Source organism: Spermophilus citellus (assembly GCF_964194105.1).
Source record: "Spermophilus citellus genome assembly, chromosome: 6".
Lineage (NCBI taxonomy): Eukaryota > Metazoa > Chordata > Mammalia > Rodentia > Sciuridae > Spermophilus > Spermophilus citellus.
In genome coordinates, this window is record NC_138187.1 from 109070027 (window position 1) to 109082417 (window position 12391).

Here is a 12391-nt window from a genome sequence, read left to right on the forward strand (position 1 = left end):
AAGAGCCAGGGTCTGTCTGATTTCAAAGTTCATGATCTTTTCAGTAGACTCAATAGCCTTCTAAAAATAATAAAGTAGCCAGGTGGGATGGTGCACCCCTGGAGTCCCAGCAATTCTGGAGGCCGAGGCAGGAGGATTATAAGTTGGAAGCCAGGCTGGACAACTTGGGGAAACCCTGGCTCAAAATAAAATTTTTAAAAAGGGCTGTGGGTATAGCTCAGTGTCAGAATGCACCTGGGTTCAATCCCCAGTGCCATAATAATAATAATAATAATAATAATAATAATAATAATAATAATAATAGCTGATATTGTTGGGCACTCACTGTGTAGTTGGCCCTGATGAAAGAAATGTGGCAGTCATTTGCTGTGTTAATGATCATGGTCACCCTGCTAGGCTTGTACTCTTATTGTGACCAGTTTGTAGATGTGGCACAAAGGAGATTAAATCACTTGTCCATTGACATACATCAGTAAATGGTTCAGCCAGAATTCAAAGTCAGGAGACTATCTTCAGAGCCTGTGCCTCCCAGCACTAGACTGTACTCCATGAAAGTCATAGATAGGAAGCTCTTGAAGTGAGTGTCATTGACATTGGAAGGCATCTTCAGGGCACCTCAGAATTCCATATCAGATCTGAAGGTGCTTTACTTTAGGGGGATCTTTACACCAGCTTATCCATTTAAATAAGTTCCCTAACAGAGCAAGCTAAGAGACAGGGTGTCTTCTAAATATACCACGGTCAGAGTTCCAGTCCTTTCTGACAGACCAGCTCCAGAAATGTGTCTGTCTGCGTCCTCACAGCTTGGCTAATCCTCAAGCCTGCTAATTGGTATGAGGGACCTGGCTCCCAAAGGCTGCCCAGCCATTAATAGTGCCTCACAGGGGAAGACTCTTTTCCTGGGTTTCATACTCCCTCCCTCCAGCACTGCAGTCCTTGCTGGTCTTGGTGACAGATGCACACTGATGAAGAGCTTTAGGGAATTTCCTAACCCCCTTTACTCCCCGAAGCACTTCTCTATTGAGTGCATCTTATTACCGGGCTCCATTTCCTGGTCTTGCACATGTTCCCTCGCACTTAGCCTTATTGTATCACCTCTTGTCACCTTTCCCAGCCCAGCTCTTAATAATGCAAATCTTCCCTCTCTGATGGCATTGCTGCTCATTATTTGCTGTCTGGCGCCACATGAGCTCACCTACTGGCACCTCTGAGAAACCGGCCTTCTGCCCAACATCCCCACAGCACAGGGGCAGGCCCACCCCCCACCCAGTCTCCCCAAGGCTGCTTCAACTCTTCCTGTGACCCTGGAGGGGAGGAGAAGGTCAAAGACACCACCAGGCACTTAGCTTTGGGCAAGTCACTTGAGTACCTCAAACCTTCATCTCCTCTGCCTCAAAATAGGGATGATGGTAATCATAATATTTCTTTAACAGAGCTGCTAATGGTGGAACCAAATGGAAATTAAATAGGAGAAGGTCCTTTGTAAATTCTAAGATTTGTAAAACTTGTAAAGAAGTTACAAAAGTGGTGCTGATGGCTAACTGATTGATAATGTCAATACAGAGTGGATATTGCCCCCAAACAGGCCTGGGGTACACCTCAGCACCCAGGAGTTTGCCTCCCACCCTTCACATGTCTGGACTTTCTCCAGGCAAACAATTGCTCCATGATTTTTGAGTATGTCATGTACGATTATTGTTGTGTTTTTATACAAAGAAATCCAATCCGATTTAGTTTTGTTCTGTAACTAACACCAAAACCGTGCTTCGAATCTCTGGGGTTTCTGCAGATGTGTATCTGGATTCTAATGGGAACTATGGTTTGTGGGAACGATTTTATAAGACAGATTCTAAAGCTCCCTCTAAATTTAGGAATTATACAGTCTTCTGGATTCTCCCCTGTATTTCCTACATTTAGAGTTATTTGAGACCTCCAAGGTCAGTACTATTTGGAATATGATTCCTGAGATCTTCTAAAACTAACTTCTGGAAACTTTCAGTCACATGAAATCATAAGATCTTCCTTCAGGAAAAGTAATTTCAGATTATTTATACAAGTTTTACCAGAAAGGTATTTATATTTTCTCCCTTTATAAAATCCAATTTTAATTTACTTGAGCATTGTTGCCCACCTCTTTTGTTGGGTTAAGCCAGCCCTTTGGGTAAATAAGAAGGGGAGAGAGAATCATATCTGTGGGGTCCAATGTGCTCCCACTGGGTTATGCTGGGTTACCAATACAATCTTACATTATAAAGGCTGTGGAAAATGGTATTCTTAATCCCTTGCAGTGAGTTTTAAAAAAACTGGCATTTCATCAAAATGTCTTCTGTTTGTCAGAATACCATAGTATAGAAACTGAACTTCTTGGATTTCTTGGCAGATGAGAAAATTGAGAGTGCTAAGAAGAATACATATGAGAAATGTATTCTGTTTAGGTTTCCCATCTCTCCAGTTGGCTTACTTAGAATGGCCTGGAATTTTCCTGAAGTGACTCATGTACCATGAGCAGACAGTGAGCACATCCAGCATGTTGCCTGAATTAGAGAGAAAAGAAAAGAAAAAAATATAAGAAATACCACGATGCTCAGATCAAATTTTGCATGAATTACTCACCTTTACAAAAAAAATGTAATAACTATATATTATTTAATTTTGGTGAAAGGAACAAGGAAAATAATTTGCTTTTTGTCTCTTATTTTTGTGTATGTGTATGTTTAATTTTGCTTTTATTTTTTATTATTATTTTTTGGGGGTACTGAGGATTTAACCCAGGGAGCTTTACCATTGAACTATATCTCCTTTTTATTTTTTATTTTGAAACTAGAGTCTCACTAAGTTGCTGAGGCTGGCCTCAAACTTACGATCTTCCTGCTTCAGCCTCCGGAGTTATTAGATTACAGGCATGCACCACCATGCCAGGTATGCTTTAATTTTTACAATTAAACTGGTAGCAAGGTGTGGTGGCAACAACTATAATCCCAGCAACTCAGGAGGCTGAGGCAGGAGGATCATGAAGTAGAGGCCAGCCACAGCATCTTAGTGAGGCCCTGTCTCAAAATATAAAAAATAAAATAAAAGGGTTTGGGGATACAGCTCTGTGATAGAGCACCCCTGGTTCAATCCCCAGTACCACAAAAGCAAAACAAAACAAAAAACCATGTACATGCATACAACTTAGGAGACTTCTGGCAGTGTTATTTGATGTAGAATGTTTGTTATACCAATTAATTCGAGAAAAATGAATACTTCTTTCCTTCCTTGCTTCCCTAGGATAATACAGTTGTCCCTTGGTATTCATGGGGGGTTGGTTCTAGGATCCCCCATATATACAAAAAATTCACAGATGCTTAAGGTCCTTATATAAAATGGCATAGTACTTCATGCAGTCTATGTAATCCTCCCATATACTTTAAATTGTCTCTAGATTATTTCTAATGCTTAAAACCATGTAAATGCTGTGTAAATAGTTGTTAGACTGCATTGTTTAGGGAGTAATGACAAGAAAGAAGTGTGTATGTGTTCAGTACAGATTCAGTTTTTTTCCTAATATATTTATCCATAATTGCCTGAGTCTGTGGAGCAGAGCCAGGTAGAGAGGGCAACTGCACTACTTTACTTATGTATTCTTTTTTTTAATCTTTAAAAATATTTTTTAGTTGTAGATGGATATAATACCTTTATTTTATTTATTTATGTGGTGCTGAGGAATCCAACCCAGTGTCCCATGCATGTGAGGCAAGTGCTATACCACTAAGCCACAACCCCAGCCCTACATATCTATTCTTTTTTAAAAAATATTTTTTAGATGTTTATGGACCTTTATTTTATTCATTCATTTATATGTGGTACTGAGACTGGAACCCAGTGCCTCACACATGCTAGGTAAACGCTCTACCACTGAGCCCCAGCCACAGCCCTAAATATGTATTCTTTACAATCTATTTTTATCTCTTTGTTCTTCACATCTGTCCTTCAAGGGAGGTGGCACAGCAGGCCCATCTTAGAGATGACGACACAAGACGGCACCTCAGTGGTAGTGACATCTGGGTTAGATCCTAATCAAAGCAAGTGGTTCACTGCGGTGCCCATCACACCCTGTTCCTGTAAGGAGGGAGCTCAACCATTTAGAAACAATGAACTCTTGTTGTCCCTCTGAGTTTTTCTTTCAGCAGTTGAACCCCATCCCCAAATATGTGGAAACCAGGAGAGGCTTCCTGATCTGTCCCAAGGACGTGGCCCTGCTTTTCTCCTCCACCCGCAGCTCTCCTTAGGCAGTTGGGGCACCCTTAATTCAGCCATTTCACCCACACTTGGCTCTCCCCCATGTGAGGCAAGCATGATGAGGTTCCTGCAGCTTACCCTCCCAAGAGGAATCCCAGTGTCCCTGTCACTTCCATTTGCCTCAGTAGGAAAGAACCAGAATCCTGGGCTGGAGTTAGTTGCTAATGGGCTGTACAGATTGACTGTCTTATCTTTGGTTTTAGAATCTCACCTGACAACCGTATACAGTTCCCCTTTACACACCATTCTTCCTGTGGGTGGGTTTTGACCAACCTCTCTTATTTGCCTCTGATGTACCTTAGAGAACAGTTTCTAGACAGGTTCTTGGAACTTCAGAATAGATCTGGAAGGCTTAAAGAAAATCCTAGTTGGACATGATGGCCCCAGCCTTATATCCCAGTTACTTAGAGGTTGAGGCAGGAGGATCAAGGTCAGCCTCAGCAACTTAGTGAGGTCCTAAGCAATTTAGTGAGACCCTGTTTCAAAATAAAATATAAAAAGAGGTGAGCTGGCAATGTGGCTCAGTGGCAAAAGCATTCCTGGATTCAATCCCCAATACCACCCCCTCCAAAAAAAATTTGAATACTGCTGGGATTCAGACAAAAATGACATGAAATGGTATTTCTAGTTAGGTTGATCCATCTGCACTTTGACTGGTTTCTACTGAGATGATTTTCTAAAATCAGTATAAAGTAAAGGTACTGAAAGATTTTAGTAGTTAATTTAACTTTCTAACCTATAACCTTGTAGAGGGGAAAAAAAACTATATTATGAATTTCTGGAGAGAACCTTCATTCTAGGCATCCACACAGGAGTTTAAACAAAGCACAGGCATGAGAATGATTGGGAGAGTTCTCTCTTTCTCCCACATCATCATGCATAGTTTTTTTTTCTGATAGATGAGAGATCCTACTAATAGTAAGTTGCCCCAAACTCTCCCGAATGTTAAAGTTGAATAAAAGTCTCCTGCTCGACAGCATCTGGGTAGAGAAAAAGGCCAGAAGAGCATCACTAGGTGTGCACCATGGGTCTGCGCTCTGAAACAAGGGACAAACAGGAATGTGTCTGTTATGATCATGTGAGGCAGGTGCTGTGAGTGACTATGGGCCCCACTTCTCATTAGCCTTCACTAAGGCTGGGTGGCAGCCGGCGATCGCCTCTGTGTTGATGGAGTGTTTGTGCAGCTCAGGAGCCAGGCTCTGCCTCTCTCAACTAGCGTCTCATGATTCCTTTCTCTCTGGATCTCATGATGCAGTCCAGGAGGAGGTGCTGAAGTGATTAATGAGCAAGGCATAAAGACAACTGTGGCCCAAAGCAACAGCTGTGTCGCACCAGCCACTGAATAATTAGACAAGTGAGGCAACATGGGGTCTCAATGGGTGGGGACTTGGGTGCAGAAAGCGCCAGTCTCCTCTCACTTGAATCAAGGTGTCAGGCCCTACTTGCTTCCACTTGGACTGTTCCTTTAGCTTTCTGTGTCCCATTCCTTCAGGTATGCCTCTTGGGAGTGACATAGTGACTGTCCCCTTTACCCTGAAAGCTGGGGGGGGGGGGGTGCTGGCTGTGCCTGTGAATAGCTGCCTGAACCTTCTATGTAGAACAGCGGGAGGGGCTGGGTAGAAATTGATGTTGCCAAAAACTTAATAATGTTTGTAACAAAAGCAAGGACCCCTGGCAAGAAATCCGAGGGCCATTCTTGATCCTAAGTGGTATCTCCTAAGCACTTTAATTACAGAGGATTAAGCAGGAAGTAGAGTGCTGGACTAAAGAAATAATGATACAAAAGAGGTGAAGCAGAAAAACCCAATTTTCTTCATTTAAGAGAGGAAAAAAAATCTCCATTTATTTAAACGAATTGCAAAGAAAATAATAGAGTAGGGCATGTCTCCCAGCCCCAAGTTCAGTGGAGTTTTAAAGAACTGTGTATCTCTGGCCAGACCCGAGGCCAAGACCTTCTGCCCATCTGTAGAAAATGAACCACAGGCTTGGAGCTTCATTAAGATGCAGGAGCGCTCCTCTTGGACAAATGGCTCACTAATTCAGTCCCTTCTCTCCTGCTTCTCCTCCTGGGCTCCTGCCTGGCTTTGCTCGTATTTTACATTCAGCACCTAGATATGGCATGCAAAATTGTGAAATAGAAAAGCAGTGGGCCATGTGGCTCCATCAGTTCTGCCTGGTTTCGCAACATCCATGACCTCTGCTGTTCAGAGCTGGGCAAGAGGAGTTGCCTACAGAGGCCCCAGTTACCTACCAAAAGTTGCAGTGAGAAAAGATGCTCATAGCATACCTGCTGTGTAACTGGGGCAAATCTACAGAAAGGAACTGAAATCAGACTATAATGACTCCTGGAAAATAAGGAAATTACCAGAATGGAATTCAGATAAATGCTGTGGTTATTATCCAATATGTAATGGTGGTGGGATTCAAGGGTGCTTTCCTAGGAATAGCCATATCAGTCTCGGTGCCTAATAATGAGTCCTGGCTGCAGTGATCCTCCATGGTGTCCTGCGTGTGACTCATGGTACCCAACATCCAGGGCAAGGAGTTTGTTTTCAGACATTATCATGAATACCATTATTGGGAAACCATAAGATGTCATGATCCAGAGGGAGGCAAGTGAAGGTGGAGGAAGGAGGAACAAGAGTTCAACTCCCATGTGCTCAGAACTACGACTATGTTCAGCACCTCCCGTCAATCCATTGAATTCTCACACCTGTCCCACAAAACAGGCGCTGTTATTCCTGTCATATAGTTGAGAAAACTGAGGCTTTGAGAAGTTGACATGATGGAAGAAGGATGGGCTTTGGAGATGGATCAGAGCCCCACCTATCACCCACCATGTTCAGTGATCTGGGGCAAACCATGTAACATCTGTTTTCTACTCTGTAAAATCCTGACAAGTCTGGATCTATGCACTGGATTATTGAGAGGATTCAATGAGATAATGTTGATAATAGCACAGTCCTGGCACACAATTGACCCTCAGAAAATGGCAGGTATTCTTCTACAATCTTGCAGAAACTAGATGTGAACCCTAAGAGGTCAGCATTTTCCCAAATTTGGGCTTCTTCCACTGTAACACCTGACCTCCAGAGCCACACTGAAAGACAACAATTAATTTATAAAGACAAATTTAGCTGGGGCATAGTGCTAGACCTGTGATGGCCCAGTGCTCTTGGGATTCTTTATGTTTCAGCCTTGTACGCTGCAAATTAGTCCCCATGCTTCAACAGACGAGCTGAGATGGACCTCACTCCATGTGCACAATATATATTATTCTCTGAACATTTCTATATGTTTTAGGTATTTTATTTAAAAATATACAAACCCCCTTCCCAAAAATTGTATGATGGAGAATTCATCACACCTGGAAACTGATTATATATGAAGGAAAGAGTTTAGAAACAATCCTTGTTTATACCTTCACAATGTTCCAAATTATAATACTGAGATCATCTGTCTACATCTGTTACTCTAGGCATTACATGTCTTTGCATCCCTCATGAGTGGCACAGTGCCTGGCACATAGTAGTTACTCAAAGAAAATGGACTGAAATAGCAACTCAGTAACAAACAGCTGTTAAGGGAGCAAATTCCATTTCCCAGGCATGTCGCCTCCAGATCTGCTTGTGACTTCAGCTTCATTTCTGCATTTCCATGAGCACCACACTCAGCCATGAGATGGGGCTGGGTTGGTCAGGAGCACTAGAGATGCTCATGTTCAATGACTTGGAACATGGGTTAAAGGGCACCACTTCCTGTTTCCTACAGAGATGCGCTTTCATTCCCTGAAATGACAACTTCTCTGTACTCACTTAATGGGATTCCCAAATAACATGTTGCAAACCAATCTTTTATCACTGTTGCCCCCTTGGAACACATTTCAAATGCTGGCCATTTAAAAACAGGCCATTTCCCAGGCCTTTAATGATGACACTAATAACTGTGGATTTTTGTCTCCCAGAGTCCTGATGAGCCAAGCTGGGGAGTAAATTATAGAGCTAACTTTTATGTGCATGGTTTATTGATCTGTGAGCTTCAAGGGAACTACACCAGCCCCTATAGCTTGACAGTCCAGATTAGCTTTTCATCTATATAATTGGGCCACTAGGGCACAGTTAATTTTTAATTTATATTAATAGGAAGAAAAAGAACAGGATGTGCCATCTCTGTATTAAAGTAATGGACATATCAAAATATTCTACCTGGTAATTATAAATAAATCAGCTTTCCCATGACCCAGTGAGGATTAAGTTGCTAATTCATTGTGCAGTTCATCATAATGTATCATGAAAAAGTTCAATGCTGTCATGAATATTTATATCACATGGGTATATAAGGATCCAGCTATCTTAATTCATGTTGCTTCCCATCTTCATTTCTTAATAGGTGAAAGTCATGCTTCGTATTTGTTCCACGTTGGCTCGTGATACCTCAGAATCCAGCTCTTTCTTAAAGGTGGACCCTCGGAAGAAGCAGATCACCTTGTATGATCCCCTGACTTGTGGAGGTCAAAATGCCTTCCAAAAGAGAAGCAACCAGGTCCCTCCTAAGATGTTTGCCTTTGATGCAGTTTTCCCACAAGATGCTTCACAAGTGAGTATAAACCCCTCTGGGGATGGACACTTATTTACCAGAACCTGTAAGCTGAGAAGGTGTCATCCAGAATACTTGATAGACCATTTCCTCCACCCACTTAGTGACTTCTAGAAATCATTCTGAGCTCCCTTGAAGAGTTCATTCCTTCTGAGTTATCGGGTATCAATGTTTGACATACAGATGCAAGAAGATAACAGCAGGAATTAGAAGTTATAGGAACAAACACCCCAAGGAGCTGGTAACTGGTCCAGTAGGACTCTAATTCTGCCTGGGCTTCTAGGTATGGGCATGTAAGAAGGGAGAAAGTGTTCAAGGGAGCTGGGTTAAAATCAGGTAGTGTCCTAGGACCCTACAATATCAAAATATCCATTGATATTGAAGGCAGGTCTGTAGTCCTAATAAGGAACTAGAGTGCTAGACAGGGAAACTGAGGCTAACATGCATCCTGCCACCTGGATCTGTGGAGTAGTGGGTAATGAAAGAGGCTCAGTGATAGCGACTATGTCAATTCACTGATGCTGCATTTCAACCCACTATTCAGTGCTAAAACAACAAACATTTATTATGTTGTTCAGGACCATTTGGGCAATTCCGCAGCTAGCTTGACTCTCTTGTGATAAGCTGTGGGTTAGATAGGCAGCTCTGAGGATCTTGGCTGGATGCTATCACATGTTTGGGGTTGGCTGGCATTCGGCTGGTCTACAGTAGCCCTGGCAGGGTTAACAGGTCTCTCTTCCATGTTGTCTTTCATTGTCCAGCAGGCTAGCTTGGACTTGTTCTCATGGCAGTGTCCAGGTCTCAACTATGCAGGCCTCTTTAAGGCCTGTGTCCACAATTGATGCAACATCATTTCTGTAGCCTCCTATTGGTCCAAGTTAGTGGGATGGGGACGAGACTTCTCTTTACTGGATGAGCTGCAAAGTCACATTTCAAAGAGCATGCACACATGTTGAGATGGAGAACTGGGGCCATTTTTTGCAATCACAAAAATTTGGTGGTTGGGGTGGGGGGGTCATAAAGCTAAGATTTTTGGACCATAGGCAACCAAGGAATTGCAGACCCTATCAGATGGTGCAAATGAAGCTTCTAGTCAACATCTGTTCTTACTGGGATTATCTCCTGGAATGTGAATGTGGACCTCTAAGTTGCACCCAAGAGTGACACTTTGAGGGACTGGGGATTGGAAATGTGACATGAGTGTGGGACTGACTACTTGCAGAAATCAATAAATAACCCAGGACTGGGATATAGCTTAGCTGGGGACTAGCATGTACAAGGCCCTGGGTTCAATCCCCACTGCCAAAAATAAGTATACACACACGTACATACATACATACCTACATCAACCAGGTTATTAAGTGTATGGTGGCCTACTTGCCTACACTGTGGCATCAAGACCCGTGTATCTTTCTGATAAATATTTAGTACTTTCCAAGATTTACACAACTCTGCATAGTATGGTAATAGCCTACTGCTGAACTGGAGAACAACACCAGTAGTTACAATTACAGCCTGTTAATTTCCTCTATAATCTGAGTATAGGAAGTAATGATGTTCACACATGTTCCTGTATTACACCATAAGCACATAGGGCACATTATAGGCTTTATCCGTTAATAAGCTGAGCATGGGACTGGGATTGTGGTTCAGTGGTAGAGTGCTAGCCTAGCACGTGCAAGGCCCTGGGTTCAATCCTCAGCACCACATAAAAAAAATTAAATAAAGGTATTGTGTCCAAATACAATTAAAAAAAAAATAGAAAGAGAGAGAGAGAGAGAGAGAGAAGCTGAGCATGTGGCTTTCCCAAAGAATGTTACCATAAGAAGACAAAGTACTTTATGAATGAGTTCTATGGTTTCTCTGTTTAAGTTCTGTGTTGTACCATCCAGTGGGCTCAGTAATTTGAACCTGACATTGGATCTAATAAATGATCTACAAATAATTTAATTAACAATAGCTAAAACTTTTCAGAAACAGATCTTGGTAAGTTGTAAAATTCCAAAGGAAACCCTAAATTATGCATGGACCATTAATGATTTTAAATTTATTCCAGAAAAAAAAGGAGTCATTTTTATCACTAGTCTTAGTTTAACACATTTTGCACTTGTTTTCCAAGCTCAATATGCTCAATAATGCAGTTTCATTCACTTTTAAGAGTATTTCAATTTGTTCAAATGTTTAATATTATTACATTTCTATATAAATTTGCAGTTTTCAAGAAGTCTCATATACATTAGTCACTGACTCTCCCTTGAACTCTGTGGGGTAGGAAATGGAGGCTTTAACTGTTTTCACATTATAGACACGGAAACTGAGATCCAGAGAGTAGGTCACTTTTTGATGGCCCCTCTCCTGAGCAGCTATCCTTCCTGGATTCTCCCCATTAACCTTTCCATACTCTGCCAGTATGGTGTGCCTTGTCCACCCATTTTATCCACCATTTTCTAGCAGCATGTCCTTGGACAAGACACTATGTCTCTCTAGGCCTCAATGCACTCATTTGTCAAATGAGGACACAGATAAAATGTGATCATCAGATGAGATCATCAGGCTATTGTGATTCATGGAGTTGATACACAGAGCTAGAAACATAACAAGTGTTCAATTAATGATAGCTATTTTTACTATTATATCATCATTGTTAATGTTAGTATGCTGCTTGGTCATGGCCAGCTCAGCCCCTCAAAGTGAGCACTCCAAAACTCAAAACAGGCAAATGTGCAGTGCAGATCTTGCTCAGCTTCTTGCCTGGGAAGCAGCAACAACCCTGGTGACCCCAGACCATCATAAACTATTGATTGCTTTCTCCCAGTTTCAAAGGGTATCAGCTCCTGAAGTTAAGCAGTGACTATAGCATTGCCTGCTCCTCCTTGCCTTTGAGAACCGTCCTTATTACCCTTAAATGGCTTTGGCAGTCACTAGCTGCACTCTGTTGGGGCACATTCTGCTGGGTATAGCTTAGGGAAGTGTGGTAGGGAGGTTTCACACTAGTGGATGAATTGGAGGCTCTGGCAGACCGGGCCCTGCTCAAGAGATATATGCTTGGGAGGGCTGCCTGTATCTCTGGGTCCATGAAGAAAGGCAGCAAAGGGCTTCCAGGGGCCACTGTCAGCTCTTAACAATCATGAGGTGAACAAATTACTGACCAGTCTGGATGGATAGCCAGGAGGGAACTCTGTAAGAGACTGCCTACCACATTCTGTGTCTTATTAGGCTATTCTTGTATCTTTTTTTGTCCCCTGGCCTCTGTGCATATGACAATTTGGTCCACACACAATCAGCATTCTCCCCAGTGACTTAAGAATCTAATAGCTTATTTTATGTACGGCTCCCAGCCCCCACCTCGCTTCATGTCCAAAATGCCAATGGCCACTGGGCAGTAATGTCCCCCTGCTCTACAGAGGCGCCTCTGGCAAATTCCATCAACATTCTGCTGCCTCTGTCTCAGGGTCTACCGCCAGGCTCTCATTGCTTCAGTCCTGGGGGTTGTGAACCATCCTGTGGTCCCCTC

The 12391-nt window shown here is 42.5% G+C and overlaps 1 protein-coding gene across 1 annotated transcript in view; it reads left to right on the forward strand.

The window, feature by feature from the left end:
• KIF26B (kinesin family member 26B) overlaps nt 1-12391 on the forward strand; it is a 491165-nt gene that overhangs the window by 391903 nt on the left and 86871 nt on the right. The window contains exon 6 of the mRNA XM_081299332.1: nt 8671-8877. Within this exon, the coding sequence (XP_081155458.1) occupies nt 8671-8877 (207 nt within the window). The remainder of the gene's footprint in view (nt 1-8670; nt 8878-12391) is intronic.